We start from the raw sequence: 20,221 nt of genomic DNA on the forward strand, positions 1-20,221 counted from the left end.
GTTCATTATTTTGTTGTGCACTAAGTTAATTTAGTTCATTATTTTGTGTTGCATTAAGTTAATTTAGTTCATTATTTTGTTGTGCACTTAGTTAATTTAATTCATTATTTTGTGTTACACTAAGTTATTTTAGTTCATTATTTTGTTGTGCATTAAGTTAATTTAGTTCATTATTTTGTGTCAACCTAGGGTCAAGGTAGGCTAGGGTCACCACTTTGGGTCAACCTAGCCAAAAACAACCCCATCCACCTTAGATGGTATTTGTCGAGTGGTAACGCTTCTTGTCGACACTTTGGGTCAAGGTAGGCTAGGGTCACCACTTTGGGTCAACCTAGCCAAAAACAACCCCATCCACCTTAGATGGTATTTGTCGAGTGGTAACGCTTCTTGTCGACACTTTGGGTCAAGGTAGGCTAGGGTCACCACTTTGGGTCAACCTAGCCAAAAACAACCCCATCCACCTTAGATGGTATTTGTCGAGTGGTAACGCTTCTTGTCGACACTTTGGGTCAAGGTAGGCTAGGGTCACCACTTTGGATTAACCTAGCCAAAAACAACCCCATCCACCTTAGATGGTATTTGTCGAGTGGTAACGCTTCTTGTCGACACTTTGGGTCAAGGTAGGCTAGGGTCACCACTTTGGGTCAACCTAGCCAAAAACAACCCCATCCACCCTAGATGGTATTTGTCGAGTGGTAATGCTTCTTGTCAACACTTTGGGTCAAGGTAGCCTAGGGTAGAAGAACAACTAAATTGAATAATAGAACAACTAAATTGAATTAAAATCAATTTAATAGTAAAAGAATTTAATTTAAAATGTTTTTATAATGTAAAATTAATTCAAATTCCTTTGCAGGGTCTGTTGAATGCAGTCACAACAGTCTTTCCAAGCTGCCCTCATAGGTACTGCTTGAGGCACATTTATGCCAACTTTCAGACACTAGTGCAGAACCGGGCAATAGCACTGGTTCGTAAGGCCCTTTAGTGCCGGTTTAGGAACCGGCACTAAAGTTTCGGCACTAAAGGCCCCCCTTTAGTACCGATTCAGCACGAACCGGTGCTAAAGGGAAACCACGTGGCACGAGCCAGCTCCGGGGGCCGGGAGCCCTTTAGTACCGGTTGGTAACACCAACCGGTACTAAATGGTTGTGGGTTTTTGTTTTATTTTGTATTTTTCAATTAAATTTGTGTTATCAATTTAATTTAGGATTGTTTTACGTTATAATGAGTTGTAGTCGTCGTCATCATCATCATCATCATCATCGCATATTAATAAATAAATAAACTCTAGCTAGCTAAAAATCATCATAGTCGTCTAATTACCACTATTTAATCATCATAGTCATTACCGCTAGCTATCTAATCATCATCAACGCTGGCTAGCTTAAAGAGGAAACATTCACTTTGTAACAGAAGCAAAGATATCATCAAGTTCAACATAATCATCACCAACATCGAAGTTCAGGACACGGACATGAGACAAGTACTAATTAAGAGCATGAACTAGTAGCTACTGATCCTGCTGCTCCCTCTCAGGTAGAATAGCATAGAACATGTATAGCTCCCCTGATTCATCATACTGGAGCATGCAGATGAATCTGTCTCCTAATCTTGGGTTGCGCTTCTCCTTGCTGCCCCCTAGTACTTCTCTGCGATCGTTAACAATTTTGCTCCAATCTTTCACTATTAAGCATTCTTCGCTTTCAGAAATCCTGAATGCACTCATGTGCAATATAGGAAATCTTGGTCGTAAGCTAACCATTGACATGCGACCTTTTGTCTCGATCCACTGAGGCACAACTGTCATCGGAAGTCCCTGTTGAAGAACATCGTATAGTAATTAATATACTAAGCAATGAAAGTTTAGCTTCAAAAATAATGTATGCAAAAGATGCACTAATTAAGGACAAATATTTAAAATCTTACCATCTTTCGATTATAGATGTGATCGTAGTTCAATACGATCACCATTGGTCGCACGTTTTGAGTACTAACATTTCTAAGTCCAGGAAAAAAATTTGTCTTGACAGTATTAAGATCCTCAAGCCATGAAACATAATGACTTATCTCCTCGCAGTTTAGTTGAGCCCCGGGGCAGTAGTAGGTCCTGTCTACCAAGCGCCGGACATGTTTACTTGAACCGAAATAAGCTGACAATACAAATTAGTTGTCAACTATTTTTGAATAAACTCTATCAAAGACATAAACACATATGCATGCATGGTTGAGAAAAACTCACCAAATGGTAGAACTGGAGGCGTTTGCACATCGACCCAGATGTCTATATTACCTTCAATATCATCTTCCGGACGAATATCAAAGGTGATAACCATATCAGGCTCAAATGCATAAGCCTTGCATAGTGTTTGCCAAGTTTTGCATTCAAAATGGGTGTATGTGTCTCCATTATATAATTTGACGTTGAAAGTATACCCATGCTCCGTCTTCAAGTAAACTCTCTTTACCTCCATATCATCTATAGCACTAAAACCTATCTTATCCAAGATAAAAATTCTTGCATGGCAGGGGATGCGCTAGTAGAATAGTGAAAATTTAAAATTATAAGTTGAAGCAAATGAAGCATAAGTTCTGCATTCAAATAATAATTGACAAAGTGACTTACTGTATCAACTTCGAATGTCTCATCCAGCTTGATGCTGAAGCGCCTACCATCAACAAGGAATTTTTTGTCGCACAGGCCGCGCTGGTCTTCACAGTGTTCGCACATAATGAAATCTTTTTCGTCGTCAGATGACATTTTCTATGTTCATATAGGTGAAACATTAAACACCTATATCTAGCCAAAAATATATTCATCTAACATTTGACATTAATATATCTAACTATATTCATCTCTAACAATTGACATTACTTTTCTATCTAATTCATCTAACATTCGACATTAATCTAACATTTATATAAACTCAAATTATATATAAAAAATTAAATGAACAGAAAAACGCGTTAACAAATAATATTTTACTTAGATCATCAAATCTTAGATACCTAAATTTTCTTACTAAAAATAAACTAGTTATATTAATTATTGAATTAGTTCAAATCTCATATACCTAAATAAACTAGTTCGACAATTTTCTTACTAAAAATAAACTAGTTATATTATTTATTCAAGTAGTTCAAATCTCATATACCTAAATAAACTAGTTCGACAATTTTCTTACTAAAAATAAACTAGTTATATTAATTATTCAACTAGTTCAAATCTCTAGTTCGATAATTTTCTATCTATAGCTAATTCATCTAACATTCGATCATCTAATTAACTTGTCTAAAAAACAGAAAATAAGTAAAAAAATGTGTGTGTGTATGTGTGTGTACGTATATATGTGTGTACGTATGTGTGTGTGTGTATGTGTGCATGTACATGTACGTATATATGTGTGTGTATATGTGTGTGTGCCCCCGTACGCCGCCGCACCGTACGTACGAGCGGGGGTGCCGGCGTACGGGGCGGGGGCGGCGTACGTACGGGTGGGGGCGTACGGGGCGGCGGCGTACGTGTGCGACGACGACGGTCGACGACGGCGGGGAGAGCGCGAGAGACGTACCGCGAACGACGACGGACGGCGGCGCGCGGCGATCGGGGCGGCGGCGCGAGACGGCAACGACGACGGGCGGCGGCGGGGACGACGACGACGACGATGGACGACGGGCGCGCGCGAGAGGTTGAGACGAAAGAAGTGGAGATCTAACTGAATTTCGCAAGTGTTGTATATATAGGAGATGCCTTTAGTACCGGTTGGAGCCACCAACCGGTACTAAAGGCCAACTTTGGCCAGACAAAGAGGCGGGAAGAGCAGGCCTTTAGTATCGGTTGGTGGCTCCAACCGATACTAAAGGGTAGTCTTTAGTACCGGTTGGAGCCACCAACCGGTACTAAAGGCCTCGCGCTGCCACCCCAAAGTTTAGTCCCACCTCGCCCGGCGAAGGGCAGCCGCACTGGTTTATAAACCCAGCCACGGCTACCTCTTCGAACTCCTCTATATAGCAGGCTTCTGGGCCTAATTAATTAGGGCGCGCTGCCCTGTGAGTCTGCTGGCCCTTCTAGGCCTGCATTTGCACACCCTAAGTCTGGCAGGCCCACTGGGCAGCGCGCCAACAAATTTTTTATATAGTTTTTTCTTTTCTGCATTACTTATTTTCTTCTATTTATTTTTGAGTAGTTTTTTATATAGTTTTTTCTTTTCTGCATTATTTATTTTCTTTTATTTATTTTTGAGTAATTTTTTTGTATAGTTTTTTTATTTTCTACATTATTTATTTTCTTCTATTTATTTTCTTCTGGAAATTGAATGCTGCATACTGAACAATTAGGTAAATGACCGAAAAACAACAAATGATGTCAGAACATGTTGAAATTGATGACATCGCTTTAAATGCTGCATACTGAACACAAAAGAAGCCCGGAGTTCAAATAAGTTTAAAAAACATTGAAGTGGCCATGTAACAGATGAGTTCTCGTCCGAAACCCTGATACTCCGAAAGAGTTTGTCCAGTTTGTACACGAAGTGCGTCCAGCTTTTGCCTGTTGGGGAACGTAGCAGAAATTCAAAATTTTCTACGCATCACCAAGATCAATCTATGGAGTAATCTAGCAACGAGGGGAAGGAGAGTGCATCTACATACCCTTGTAGATCGCTATGCGGAAGCATTCAAGAGAACGGGGTTGATGGAGTCGTACTCGTCGTGATCCAAATCACCGATGATCCTAGTGCCGAACGGACGGCACCTCGCGTTCAACACACGTACAGCCCGATGACGTCTCCCATGCCTTGATCCAGCAAGGAGAGAGGGAGAGGTTGAGGAAGACTCCATCCAGCAGCAGCACAACGGCGTGGTGGTGATGGAGGAGCCTGGCAATCCTGCAGGGCTTCGCCAAGCACCGCGAGATATGAGGAGAAAGAGAGGGAGGGCTGCACCAACAGGCAGAGATCAGATCGCGTGTTATGGGCAGCCCCAGGCCTCACTATATATAGGGGAGAGGGAGGAGGGTGCGCCCCCTCTAGGGTTCCCACCCCTAGGGGGGGCGGCAGCCCTAGATGGGAAAGGGGAGGCGGCCAAGAGGGGGAGAGAGGGAGGCGCCCCCTAGGGTGGGCCTTAGGCCCATCTAAGCCTAGGGTTTCCCCCTTTTTTCTTCTAGCTGCCCCTTGGGCCTTGTGGGAGGCGCACCAGCCCACTCAGGGGCTGGTCCCTTACCACTCTTGGCCCATGCAAGCCTCCGGGGCTTGTGGCCCCACTTGGTGGACCCCCGGGACCCTCCCGGTGGTCCCGGTACGTTACCGATAAACCCCGAAACTTTTCCGGTGACCAAAACAGGACTTCCCATATATAAATCTTTACCTCCGGACCATTCCGGAACTCCTCGTGACGTCCGGGATCTCATCCGGGACTCCGAACAACATTCGGTAACCACATACAAACTTCCTTTATAACCCTAGCGTCATCGAACCTTAAGTGTGTAGACCCTACGGGTTCGGGAGACATGCAGACATGACCGAGACGTTCTCCGGTCAATAACCAACAGTGGGATCTGGATACCCATGTTAGCTCCCACATGTTCCACGATGATCTAATCGGATGAACCACGATGTCAAGGACTTAATCAATCCCGTATACAATTCCCTTTGTCTATCGGTACGATACTTGCCCGAGATTCGATCGTCGGTATCCCAATACCTTGTTCAATCTCGTTACCGGCAAGTCTCTTTACTCGTTCCGTAACACATCATCCCGTGATCAACTCCTTGATCACATTGTGCACATTATGATGATGTCCTACCGAGTGGGCCCAGAGATACCTCTCTGTTTACACGGAGTGACAAATCCCAGTCTCGATTCGTGCCAACCCAACAGACACTTTCGGAGATACCTGTAATATACCTTTATAGCCACCCAGTTACGTTGTGACGTTTGGCACACCCAAAGCATTCCTACGGTATCCGGGAGTTGCACAATCTCATGGTCTAAGGAAATGATACTTAACATTAGAAAAGCTTTAGCATACGAACTACACGATCTTTGTGCTAGGCTTAGGATTGGGTCTTGTCCATCACATCATTCTCCTAATGATGTGATCCCGTTATCAATGACATCCAATGTCCATGGTCAGGAAACCGTGACCATCTATTGATCAACGAGCTAGTCAACTAGAGGCTTACTAGGGACATGGTGTTGTCTATGTATCCACACATGTATTTGAGTTTCCTATCAATACAATTCTAGCATGGATAATAAACGATTATCATGAACAAGGAAATATAATAATAACTAATTTATTATTGCCTCTAGGGCATATTTCCAACAGTCTCCCACTTGCACTAGAGTCAATAATCTAGTTCACATCGCCATGTGATTAACACTCACAGGTCACATCGCCATGTGACCAACATCCAAAGAGTTTACTAGAGTCAATAATCTAGTTCACATCACTATGTGATTAACACTCAAAGAGTTCTGGGTTTGATCATGTTGCTTGTGAGAGAGGTTTTAGTCAACGGGTCTGAACCTTTCAGATCCGTGTGTGCTTTACAAATCTTTATGTCATCTCCTAGATGCAGCTACCACGCTCTATTTAGAGCCATTTCAAATAACTGTTCTACTTGGAGTTATTCTAAATTGTTGCTCCATTATACGTATCCGGTATCTCTACTCAGAGCTATCCGGATAGGTGTTAAGCTTGCATCATCGTAACTCTTTACGTCGAACTCTTCATCACCTCCATAACCGAGAAAATTCCTTAGTCCACTGGTTACTAAGGATAACTTTGACCGCTGTACTGTGATCCATTCTTGGATCACTCTTGTACCCCTTGACTGACTCATGGCAAGGCACACTTCAGGTGCGGTACACAGCATAGCATACTGTAGAGCCTATGTCTTAAGCATAGGGGACGACCTTCGTCCTTTCTCTCTATTCTGCCGTGGTCGAGCTTTAAGTCTTAACTTCATACCTTACAACTCAGGCAAGAACTCCTTCTTTGACTGATCCATCTTGAACACCTTCAAGATCATGTCAAGGTATGTGCTCATTTGAAAGTACCATTAAGCGTTTTGATCTATCCTTATAGATCTTGATGCTCAATGTTCAAGTAGCTTAATCCAGGCTTTCCATTGAAAAACACTTTCCAAATAACTCTATATGCTTTCCAGAAATTCTACATCATTTCTGATCCATAACATATACTCATCAGGAATTCTATAGTGCTCCCACTCACTTCTTTGGAAATACAAGTTTCTCATAAACTTTGTATACACCCAAAATCTTTGATCATCATCAAAGCATACATTCCAACTCCGAGATGCTTACTCCAGTCCTTAGAAGGATTGCTGGAGCTTTGCATACTTATTAGCATCTTTCAGGATTGACAAAACCTTCCGGTTGTATCACATATAACCTTTCCTCAATAAAATCGTCGAGGAAACAATGTTTTGACATCCTATCTGCAAGATTTCATAAATAAAGCAGTAATCGCTAATATAATTCCAACAGACTCTTAGCATCGCTACGAGTGAGAAAGTCTCATCATAGTCAACTCCTTGAACTTGTCGGAAAACATCTTAACGACAAGTCGAGCTTTCTTAATGGTGATACTTACCATCATTGTCCGTCTTCCTTTTAAAATCCATATGTACTTAACAGCCTTACGACCATCAAGTAGTTCTTCCAAAGTCTACACTTTGTTTCCATACATGGATCCTCTCTCGGATTTTATGGCCTCGAGCCATTTATCGGAATCCGGGCCCACCATCGCTTCTCCATGGCTCGTAGGTTCATTGTTGTCTAGCAACATGACTTCCAAAACAGGATTACGTACCACTCTGAAGTAGTGTGCATCCTTGTCATCCTATGAGGTTTGGTAGTGACTTGATCTGAAGTTTCATGATCACTATCATAAGCTTCCACTTCAATTGGTGTAGGTGCCACAGGAACAACTCCCTGTGCTCTGCCACACACTAGTTGAAGAGACGGTTCAATAACCTCATCAAGTCTCCACCACCCTCCCACTCAATTCTTTCGAGAGAAACTTTTCCTCGAGAAAGGACCCGATTCTAGAAACAATCCCTTATTGCTTTCGGATCTGAGATAGGAGGTATACCCAACTATTTTGGGTGTCCTATGAAGATGCATTTATCCGCTTTGGGTTCGAGCTTATCAGCCTGAAACTTTTTCACATAAGCGTTGCAGCCCCAAACTTCTAAGAAATGACAGCTTAGGTTTCTCTAAACCATAGTTCATATGGTGTCATCTCATCGAAATTAGGTGGTGCCCTATTTAAAGTGAATGTGGTTGTCTTTAATGCCTAACCCATAAACTATCGTGGTAATTCGACAAGAGACATCATGGTATGCATCATATCCAATAGGGTGCAGTTATGATGTTCGGACACACCATCACACTATGGTGTTCCAGGCTGTATTAGTTGTGAAACAATTTCCACAATGTCTTAATTCTGTGCCAAATTCGTAATTCAGATATTCATCTCTATGATCATATCATAGATATTTTATCCTCTTGTCACGACGATCTTTCAACTTCACCCTGAAATTACTTGAACCTTTCAATAATTCAGACTCGTGATTCATCAAGTAAATATACTCAACATCTACTCAAATCATCTGTGAAGTAAGAACATAACGATATCCACTACACGCCTCAGCACTCATTGGATTGCACACATCAAAATGTATTACTTCCAACAAGTTGCTTTCTAGTTCCATTTTACTGAAAACGAGGCTTTCAGTTATCTTGCCCATGTGGTATGATTTGCATGTCTCAAGTGATTCAAAATCAAGTGAGTCCAAATGGTCCATTTGCATGGAGTTTCTTCATGCATATACACCAATAGACATGGTTCGCATGTCTCAAACTTTTCAAAAATGAATGAGCCCAAAGATCCATCAAAATGGAGCTTCTTCATGCGTTTTATACCGATATGACTTACGTGGCAGTGCCACAAGTAGGTGGTACTATCATTACTATCTTTTGGCATGAACATGTATATCACTACGATCGAGATTCAATGAACCATTCATTTTAGGTGCAAGACCATTGAAGGTATTATTCAAATAAACAGAGTAACCGTTATTCTCCTTAAATGAATAACCGTATTGCCATAGACATAATCCAATCATATCTATGCTCAACGCAAACACCAATCTCGATGGTAGAGGGAGCGTGCGATGCTTGATCATATCAACATTCGAAACACTTCCAACACATATCGTCAGCTCACCTTTAGCTAGTCTCCGTTTATTCCGTAGCTTTTATTTCGAGTTACTAACACTTAGCAACCGAACCGGTATCTAATACCCTGGTGCTACTAGGAGTACTAGTAAAGTACACATCAACACAATGTATATCCAATAACTTCTATCGACAGTCTTCTCATCTACCAAGTATCTAGGGTAATTCTGCTCCAGTGGCTGTTCCCCTTTATTACAGAAGCACTTAGTCTCGGGTTTGGGTTCAACTTTGGGTTTCTTCACCAGAGCAACAGCTGATTTGCCGTTTCATGAAGTATCCCTTCTTGCCCTTGCCCTTCTTGAAACTAGTGGTTTCACCAACCATCAACAATTGATGCTCCTTCTTGATTTCTACTTTTGTGGTGTCAAACATCGCAAATATCTCAAGGATCATCATATATGTCCCTGATATATTATAGTTCATCACGAAGCTCAAGCAGCTTGGTGGTAATGACTTCGGAGAAACATCACTATCTTATCTGGAAGATCAACTCCCACTCGATTCAAATGATTGTTGTACTCAGACAATCTGAGCACAAGCTCAACAATTGAGCTTTTCTCCTTAGTTTGTAGGCTAAGAAAATCGTCGGAGGTCTTATACCTCTTGACGTGGGCACGAGCCTGAAATCCCAATTTCAGCCCTCAAAACATCTCATATGTTTTGCGACGTTTCAAAAACCGTCTTTGGTGCCTCAATTCTAAACCATTTAGCATTACGCACTGAACTATCATGTAGTCATCAAAACGTGTATGTCAGATGTTCGCAACATCCACAGACGACGTTCGAGGTTCAGCACACTGAGCGGTGCATTAAGGACATAAGCCTTCTAAGAAGCAATGAGGACAATCCTCAATTTACGGACCTAGTCCGCATAATTGCTACTATCAACTTTCAACTAATTTTTCTCTAGGAACATATCTAAACAGTAGAACAGAAGCGCGAGCTACGACATAATTTGCGAAGACCTTTTGACTATGTTCAGGATAATTAAGTTCATCTTATGAACTCCCACTCAGATAGACATCCCTCTAGTCATCTAAGTGATTACATGATCCGAGTCAACTAGGCCGTGTCCGATCATCACGTGAGACGGACTAGTCATCATCGGCGAACATCTTCATGTTGATCGTATCTACCATACGACTCATGCTCGACCTTTCGGTCTTCTGTGTTCCGAGGCCATGTCTATGCACATGCTAGGCTCGTCAAGTTAACCCTAAGTGTTTTGCATGTGTAAAACTGTCTTACACCCGTTGTATGTGAACGTAAGGATCTATCACACCCGATCATCACGTGGTGCTTCGAAACGACGAACTTTAGCAACGGTGCACAGTTAGGGGAGAACACTTCTTGAAATTGTTATGAGGGATCATCTTATTTACTACCGTCGTTCTAAGCAAATAAGATGTATAAACATGATAAACATCACATGCAATCAAATAATAGTGACATGATATGGCCAATATCATATAGCTCCTTTGATCACCATCTTGGGGCTCCATGATCATATTGTCACCGGCATGACACCATGATCTCCATCATCATGATCTCCATCATCGTGTCTTCTTGAAGTTGTCTCGTCATCTATTACTTCTACTACTATGGCTAACGCTTTAGCAATAAAGTAAAGTAATTACATGACGTTTAAGTTGACACGCAGGTCAAAATAAATAAAGACAACTCCTATGGCTCCTGCCGGTTGTCATACTCATCGACATGCAAGTCGTGATACCTATTACAAGAACATGATCAATCTCATACATCACATATATCATTCATCACATCCTTTTGGCCATATCACATCACATAGCATACCCTGCAAAAACAAGTTAGACGTCCTCTAATTGTTGTTTGCATGTTTTACGTGGCTGCTATGGGTTTCTAGCAAGAACGTTTCTTACCTACGCAAGAACCACAACGTGATATGCCAATTGCTATTTACCCTTCATAAGGACCCTCTTCATCGAATCCGATCCGACTAAAGTGGGAGAGACAGACACCCGCTAGCCACCTTATGCAACTAGTGCATGTCAGTCGGTGGAACCAGTCTCACGTAAGAGTACGTGTAAGGTCGGTCCGGGCCGCTTCATCCCACGATGCCGCCGAATCAAGATAAGACTAGTAACGGCAAGCATATTGAACAAAATCAACGCCCACAACTACTTTGTGTTCTACTCGTGTATAGAAACTACGCATAGACCTAACTCATGATGCCACTGTTGGGGAACGTAGCAGAAATTCAAAATTTTCTACGCATCACCAAGATCAATCTATGGAGTAATCTAGCAACGAGGGGAAGGAGAGTGCATCTACATACCCTTGTAGATCGCTATGCGGAAGCGTTCAAGAGAACGGGGTTGATGGAGTCATACTCGTCGTGATCCAAATCACCGATGATCCTAGTGCCGAACGGACGGCACCTCGCGTTCAACACACGTACAGCCCGATGACGTCTCCCATGCCTTGATCCAGCAAGGAGAGAGGGAGAGGTTGAGGAAGACTCCATCCAGCAGCAGCACAACGGCGTGGTGGTGATGGAGGAGCGTGGCAATCCTGCAGGGCTTCGCCAAGCACCGCGAGATATGAGGAGAAAGAGAGGGAGGGCTGCACCAACAGGCAGAGATCAGATCGCGTGTTATGGGCAGCCCCAGGCCTCACTATATATACGGGAGAGGGAGGAGGGTGCGCCCCCTCTAGGGTTCCCACCCCTAGGGGGGGCGGCAGCCCTAGATGGGAAAGGGGAGGCGGCCAAGAGGGGGAGAGAGGGAGGCGCCCCCTAGGGTGGGCCTTAGGCCCATCTAAGCCTAGGGTTTCCCCCTTTTTTCTTCTAGCTGCCCCTTGGGCCTTGTGGGAGGCGCACCAGCCCACTCAGGGGCTGGTCCCTCACCACTCTTGGCCCATGCAAGCCTCCGGGGCTTGTGGCCCCACTTGGTGGACCCCCGAGACCCTCCCGGTGGTCCCGGTACGTTACCGATAAACCCCGAAACTTTTCCGGTGACCAAAACAGGACTTCCCATATATAAATCTTTACCTCCGGACCATTCCGGAACTCCTCATGACGTCCGGGATCTCATCCGGGACTCCGAACAACATTCGGTAACCACATACAAACTTCCTTTATAACCCTAGCGTCATCGAACCTTAAGTGTGTAGACCCTACGGGTTCGGGAGACATGCAGACATGACCGAGACGTTCTCCGGTCAATAACCAACAGCGGGATCTGGATACCCATGTTAGCTCCCACATGTTCCACGATGATCTCATCGGATGAACCACGATGTCAAGGACTTAATCAATCCCGTATACAATTCCCTTTGTCTATCGGTACGATACTTGCCCGAGATTCGATCGTCGGTATCCCAATACCTTGTTCAATCTCGTTACTGGCAAGTCTCTTTACTCGTTCCGTAACACATCATCCCGTGATCAACTCCTTGATCACATTGTGCACATTATGATGATGTCCTACCGAGTGGGCCTAGAGATACCTCTTTGTTTACACGGAGTGACAAATCCCAGTCTCGATTCGTGCCAACCCAACAGACACTTTCGGAGATACCTGTAATGTACCTTTATAGCCACCCAGTTACGTTGTGACGTTTGGCACACCCAAAGCATTCCTACGGTATCCGGGAGTTGCACAATCTCATGGTCTAAGGAAATGATTCTTGACATTAGAAAAGCTTTAGCATACGAACTACACGATCTTTGTGCTAGGCTTAGGATTGGGTCTTGTCCATCACATCATTCTCCTAATGATGTGATCCCGTTATCAACGACATCCAATGTCCATGGTCAGGAAACCGTGACCATCTATTGATCAACGAGCTAGTCAACTAGAGGCTTACTAGGGACATGGTGTTGTCTATGTATCCACACATGTATCTGAGTTTCCTATCAATACAATTCTAGCATGGATAATAAACGATTATCATGAACAAGGAAATATAATAATAACTAATTTATTATTGCCTCTAGGGCATATTTCCAACATTGCCGTGACCCTCTCTACTCTTTCACGTATGCTATGCAGATGATATGATGATACCATGCAAAGTTTCAACATTTTCAGGATTCATTTTGTAGTGATTTTCAATTTCACGGTCATTTAGCTCTCTAAACAATTAGGTAAATGACCGAAAAACAACAAATGATGTCAGAACATGTTGGAAATTGATGACGTCGCTTTAAATGCTGCATACTGAACACAAACGAAGTCCGGAGTTCAAATAAGTTTAAAAAACATTGAAGTGGCCATGTAACAGATGAGTTCTTGTCCGAAACCCTGATACTCCGAAAGAGTATGTCCAGTTTGTACACGAAGTGCGTCCAGTTTTTGCCGTGACCCTCTCTACTCTTTCGCGCATGCTATGCGGGTGATATGATGATACCATGCCAAGTTTCAACATTTTCAGGATTCATTTTGTAGTGATTTTCAATTTCACGGTCATTTAGCTCTCTAAACAATTAGGTAAATGACCGAAAAACAACAAATGATGTCAGAACATGTTGGAAATTGATGATGTCGCTTTAAATGCTGCATACTGAACACAAAAGAAGTCCGGAGTTCAAATAAGTTTAAAAAACATTGAAGTGGCCATGTAACAGATGAGTTCTCGTCCGAAACCCTGATACTCCGAAAGAGTTTGTCCAGTTTGTACACGAAGTGCGTCTAGTTTTTGCCGTGACCCTCTCTACTCTTTCGCGCATGCTATGCGGGTGATATGATGATACCATGCCAAGTTTCAACATTTTCAGGATTCATTTTGTAGTGATTTTCAATTTTACGGTCATTTAGCTCTCTAAACAATTAGGTAAATGACCGAAAAACAACAAATGATGTCAGAACATGTTGGAAATTGATGACGTCGCTTTAAATGCTGCATACTGAACACAAAAGAAGTCCGGAGTTCAAATAAGTTTAAAAAACATTGAAGTGGCCATGTAACAGATGAGTTCTCGTCCGAAACCCTGATACTCGGAAAGAGTTTGTCCAGTTTGTACACGAAGTGCGTCCAGTTTTTGCCGTGACCCTCTCTACTCTTTCGCGCATGCTATGCGGGTGATATGATGATACCATGCCAAGTTTCAACATTTTCAGGATTCATTTTGTAGTGATTTTCAATTTCACGGTCATTTAGCTCTCTAAACAATTAGGTAAATGACCGAAAAACAACAAATGATGTCAGAACATGTTGGAAATTGATGATGTTGCTTTGAATGCTGCATATTGAACACAAAAGAAGTCCGGAGTTTAAATAAGTTATTAAAAATAAAAAAGAGGTGCAATGCTGGTTAATTTGCTTCAAGCCATTCGGAATAGTGTAGACTGCACTGCACATAGCTCAGTGCAATCTATGCTATTCCGCAAGGCTTGAAGCTAATCAACATGTAGGTGAGCATTGCAACTCTTCGTCATTGTCTGTGCACTAACGGCTTATAAACCACTCATACTGCCTCTCTCTTGGCGAGGTGGGACTAAAAACATCTTGCCATAACCTCATTAGTACTGGTTCGTGGTACGAACCGGCACTAAATGGTGATGGTGGGGCCATAGCCTGACCGCAGGCTGACACAGCCTCTTTAGTACCGGTTTCGTGGCATGAACCGGTACTAAAGGTTCGCCACGAACCGGTACTATTGATCGCCGCCACGAACCGGCATTAATGTGCTTCACGTTTGACCCTTTTTCTACTAGTGAGAGAGCAGGATTCAGAGGAGAAGACTTGAAGAAATGCATGGATGAAGCTGCATATGCTTACACTGAACATGACTTTCAGTTGGCAATGGAGAGCATGAAGGCTGAGTGTAAGGAAGCTTGGGAGTGGATGTCAAGGATTCCTGCAAAAGCTTGGTCAAGACATGCAATGGATACTAACTGCAAAACTGATCTGGTGGTCAATAACTTAAGTGAAGTTTTTAATAAGTACATACTTGATGTAAGGAACAAGCCAATTGTCACCATGATCAATGGGATCAAGGACAAACTTCTGGTAAGGTGTCAGCAAAAGAGAGAGGGTGGACTAGTTGCAAGATGGGAAATTGCACCAACTTATGTTGAGAAGTTAGAGATGAACAAGAGATTTGCAAGGGACTGCAAATCATTGATAGCTAGACCAGGTCTTTTCCAAGTGAGTAGTGGGGACAAGACCTACTCTGTTGACACTAACCTGAAAACATGTGGCTGTAAGAAGTGGGACATCTCTGGAATTCCTTGCAACCATGGTTGTTCTGCCATCTACAGGTCCAAACAACTACCAGAGGACCATGTAAATGTGTTCTTCAAAAAGGCTATGTACTTGGAGTCATACAAGCCTATAATTTACCCAGTTCCTGGTCCTGATTGTTGGGTGAAAACTGCAACTCCTGACATTGACCCACCTCAGTTCAAAGAAGACAAGAAGGGACCAGCAGAAGAAAAAAGGAAGAAAGGCAGGTTTGAGCCTCCTCAAGCAAAGCAGACATCAAGGATGGCTACAATAACTTGTAGTAACTGCAAGTTGCAGGGCCACAAATACACAAGTTGTGCAAAGCCATTGAGGCCAGATCTGCAAATCAGGAAGAACAAACACATGGTATGTTCTTTTTGACTTCCTTCTCTGTCTCCTCATTCATTAAGTATCACTGAAATTTATGCAACAAAAATGATTGCAGGAAAATAGGACAGCCCCTGCATGGCAGTAAGGTGGAAGCTCAACATCTGGTACAACAACTCCTAGGGGTGCAAGCTATGCATCTGCTTCAAGGGGTTCTTCTGCTGCTGCTTCAAGGGGCAAATCTGGTAGAGTTGCTGCTACATCTGCTAGAGCTGCTGCTACAGGCACTAGAGCTACTGGTTCATCTGCTAGAGCTGCAAATTCTTCTCCTTCTGGTGTTGGTACTGCTGCTGCTTCAACAGGTGCAAGAAGAGGTGCAAGAACAGGTGCAAGAAGCTTCAATCCTCCAAGAACTACTGCAGAAGCTTCAACTAGCCAGCCAACAGGAAATAGGTCCAAAAGGACAAGATACATGAGCAAAAGGATGGAGGGGTACTTCTATGCCAGTGGGAACTACTGAGAGTTCTTGTTTGACTATGTATCCAAGTGCATTTGTGCTCCATCAGGCACTAGAGCACTTTATCTATGCCAAGACTAAATTTGAACTTATGTAATGCTATGTTGAACCTATGTGTGGCACTAAGAACTACTGCTGTGTAATGCTATGTTGAACCTATGTGTGGCACTTTATCTATAATTCTGTGCTTGCACTGCTATATTTACTTTGTCCTGCTATGTTGATTGCACTCCCTGATCATCACATTATGTGCATAATAATAATGCCAGAAAGTTCCTGGTATACTCATGGCATAAGTTACTAGTATATCAAATTTTTCTGTGCACAAAAATTTGACTATCACACCAGTTTCACCTGGAGTGAGGTAATTATAATAGAGTACTCAATATAATACAAGAGATAGTACTGCAAATTAAGTTCAAATTCATGCCATAAGTTCAAATTCTAGACTTGCATAATTCAGTACAAATTTAACCATTACAATACCAGTAGAATACCACATTACAATACCATTACAAACTTGTAGTTAGGTCTGGTTATTCAGTGCAACAGAGCACAACTACACCAGTACAATACCACATTACATAATTATAATTCATCACATATCTCCTTCAACTTCTTGATCTTGTCCTTGTAGCCATGCTTCTGTTTCAGCAAATCAGAGATGATGTACTCTAGCTTTTTCTTCTCTTCCTTTAGTTGGTCTCTCTCTGTCAGCACTTGGTCTCTCTCTACCACAAGCTTGTCCCTCTCCTTCTCTGCCTTTGCCCTGAGTAACTGATGTAGGTTTGTGCAACCATGGTCTGCCAGCTTCTTCTTCTCCATCTCCTCTTTCAGATCATTGAGAGCCAACCTAGTTTTGCCCAGCTCAGTAATAGCATCCTCCTTGTCAGCCACCATTTTTGCAAAATCAAGTTTGAAAAATCTCAGCTCTTCTTCCATCTTCCTCTTTTCTCCAACTACTTTGTAATTGTGTTCAGCAAGCTGAACATTGTCTCTCAGTCTGTCCTTGTTTTCTTTGTCATACATGCTCCACAATTCAGTTAGGCAAAACTGCAAAACCAGTGACCACTCAGGGTCTATCCACTTCAGATAGTTGCACTTTAGTTCAGCCTATAATTTAGAAAAAATATTGTCAATCATACTACACAATAAATTGTGTTCATTGAAATGCACAAACAATTAAGAAAGCCTATGAAATTAATATGTGTTGTCAATAAGAATTTTTTGTCACTTTTAACAACATATAAACTAAATATATGTTGTCACTCATTATAACAACAATTGTATTATTTCCACCAAATTATTTAACATAGCATAATTTCCTACTGGCACTAACAATGTTGTACACTACTAAATTATTTGGAACAAATTACACTGTAAGAGCATAATTATATCCAACTGTGGGCAGTGACAATTCTTCACACTAATAAGCAGAGCAAAATTTCCTTCTGGCATTTGAATGGAGCAAAAACTAACAAAGATTAACTAAAGACAGTACTAACCAACATACCTTCTCCTCAGCACAAGCAAGAAAGCGTCGGCTAGTGTCCGTAGAGTCAAATGCTACTAGCCTGAGGCAAGGCTCGCGATGCAGACAGCGAGAGGAGAGCTCATGAGCAATGCCACTCCATTCATAGCATGGGATGGTCCTAGGAAGCTTAAAACCAAAGAGATTGAACAAATGAGCGAGTTGGTAAGAAATCCCCAACTCAAGAACCCTAACCCTAAATGCTGGAATCCCCAAATGAACGTACCTGGCTAGTCACTGACTCGTCATCGGAAGAAGAAGAGCTTGAACCCTCGCTCCAGGAAACCATGGCGTACCGGCGGACGGCGGCGAGACGACGGTGGCGGCGGCGGCGGCGGTCGTCGAGGTCGAGACAGAGTGGTCGGATGTGGATGAGTGCTCTGGTGCGGTCTGGTCGGACCAGCGACCCGCGCGGCTCCTAATACACGTGCGCGGAAACGGCCGTCAACCCTCGTCTAACGTCGTCTGTTAGCCCGCGCCACATCGACCCGACAGGTGGGCCCGACCTGTCGGATTCGCTGTTTCCGCGGCTAAAACGGCCAGTCAGTGCTTCGCGTTACCGATTAGTCCCAGAGTTGGTGGTTTTTTGTGACATGGCTCAAATGTGGTACTGACCTGTTACCCTAGCCCCAAGTGTGGTGGTTTTGGGTAAATAACTCGTCCTCCTGCAATGACGGCGGCTGGGTGGAGAGGATCCGGAGGATCTCAGCCGGAATGTTGCAGCCCGTGTACTACTCGACGAGGCAGCGTCCGGAGGATATCGAATTACATCTTTGATTTTCTATGTACAATATTAAATCACTACATGAACTCATTGGTTACTAACTTGGATCACTTTCGAGATACATCTTCTGTTAGAGGAATAAGAAATAAATACTTTGGTAGCTTTTTGTGTGAGAGAAAGACAATTTGGTAGCTCATGTGGTACTCTTTCAATTATATGATGAATGGATGTAGGGTCATATAGACCAAATATGTGTAGCATAGACATTAGGTAAAGTCAGATGGTTCTTGAGTGGATAAAAGAAATAACAAATACCACTATTAGCGATTAAACATTTCAAATTTGATCCACCGGGGGTGCCCCTCATTACCATAGAATTCCTCGCTGAGGTTCTGGCTCCTCCCTCTCTAGCTAGTTCTCCACGAATAGCCTCTCCGAAGGGCTGCTCTTGCCTGTAGATCTTCTCTGCTACGGCCTAGCTCTGGACGGCGAAGCCCTTGCATTTGAATGTGTGAAATCAGACAGAGGAGGCAGAGTCGCTGGAGCAAAGGACGATGACCTCCCCACCAGACAGCCCCGCCTCGTCAATAGCCCCCTTCTTGTATTACTCGAGACATCAAGAGTCCTTGGTGACAAACCCTTGATGATTCAAGCAGAGCTTGGCCAGGTACTCATCATGGGTGTGCGCCACGTCGAGCCGCTTGAAGGCATCCCAATTCTCCTGCTCCTCGCCGCGGGAGACCACTCGAGGGTCAATGGTGATGAACTCCGGGACCTCCCGGTTGCTGAGGGGGAAGTTGATATTGGTCCAGTTGCCATAGACACCCACTGCCTTCACATTGTACGCCCTCACCGCTAGCTCCTCCGTCTGGAAGGAAACAATCCAGTAACGTTGGATCGTGTCCCTATCCTTGATTTCTGACACCAGCATCCCCCACAGCCACCGCCGCATGTCACGGTTCTTCCTCTTAGGTGGCGGCATGTTGATGAAGCAGTTGGAGGAGGCTGCGCCGCCACGTTTGTGCAGCATGATGCGCACGATGCGTGTCCACGCTTCTAAGTGGCGGCGGGGACCTCAAACGGCTGAATCCCGCCATTTCGGGGGCAACGCCGGTCTATTGAAAGTGCTGGCGTGGGAGCGGTGTGGCTGCGGTGCTGGCGTGCCACGTCAATGCGGTGAGAGAGAGAGAGAGAGAGAGAGAGAGGCGGCACAGGGGGGGTATTTATCCTCAGATTCAGCCGCATCTCGGTAAATATTAGCGATGGTCAATGGGAGGAATATAACTTTTTAGGTGCTAAACCAGATAAGTGTTTGGCTAGGTCTGGTTTAGCTCCCTAAAACATAATTTTTACTCCTTTAACAGGTTTTGAGGGATCGGGTAGAGATGCTCTTACATTGCTAGTGGTACATGTAGCCATGTCTACGTTAGTTTTCTTGAGTGTGAATGCCATTCATAATTATACCATATATATTCTTGCGCAGTTCACCACGATCTACTTATTATTTGCACTTAAAGTCAAAATCAGTAGCTCAACTTTCATTATAATATATAATTGCACAGCTACTACTACACAATGATCCATCATCCCTAGTTGAACAGTTTCCCTCTTGCCCTTTGTGTGCTCCATCCCGGATGAACTTCTCTTG

General features: G+C 43.3%; 2 protein-coding genes across 2 annotated transcripts; both read right to left on the minus strand.

Annotated features, from left to right (window-relative positions):
- Nucleotides 1-16,906: 16,906 nt before the first annotated feature.
- Nucleotides 16,907-18,138, minus strand: LOC147974249 (uncharacterized). The gene is made up of 3 exons (XM_087519408.1): nucleotides 18,076-18,138; nucleotides 17,832-17,978; nucleotides 16,907-17,431 (listed from the first exon to the last, which is right to left on the minus strand). The coding sequence occupies exons 1-3, from the start codon at nucleotides 18,136-18,138 to the stop codon at nucleotides 16,907-16,909; spliced, it is 735 nt and encodes a 244-aa protein (XP_087375534.1).
- A 1,051-nt stretch (nucleotides 18,139-19,189) lies between these two features.
- Nucleotides 19,190-19,603, minus strand: LOC147974250 (ethylene-responsive transcription factor ERF043-like). Its single transcript, XM_087519409.1, has one exon. The coding sequence runs from the start codon at nucleotides 19,601-19,603 to the stop codon at nucleotides 19,190-19,192; it is 414 nt and encodes a 137-aa protein (XP_087375535.1).
- Between the last annotated feature and the right edge of the window lie 618 nt (nucleotides 19,604-20,221).

This window comes from Triticum urartu, chromosome 4A (genome assembly GCF_056163025.1).
Source record: "Triticum urartu cultivar PI428250 chromosome 4A, HENAU_Tu73, whole genome shotgun sequence".
NCBI classification, from domain to species: domain Eukaryota; kingdom Viridiplantae; phylum Streptophyta; class Magnoliopsida; order Poales; family Poaceae; genus Triticum; species Triticum urartu.

Bases quoted from the DNA above. Each gene is read 5' to 3' on its own strand.
- LOC147974249 (XM_087519408.1), bottom strand. From the start codon at position 18,138: ATGGTTTCCTGGAGCGAGGGTTCAAGCTCTTCTTCTTCCGATGACGAG. The intron at 17,979-18,075 runs GTACGTTCATTT...TTTGGTTTTAAG, and splicing joins ACGAGTCAGTGACTAGCCAG to CTTCCTAGGACCATCCCATG. The intron at 17,432-17,831 runs GTATGTTGGTTA...TCTAAATTATAG, and splicing joins TTGCTTGTGCTGAGGAGAAG to GCTGAACTAAAGTGCAACTA.
- LOC147974250 (XM_087519409.1), bottom strand. From the start codon at position 19,603: ATGCTGCACAAACGTGGCGGCGCAGCCTCCTCCAACTGCTTCATCAAC.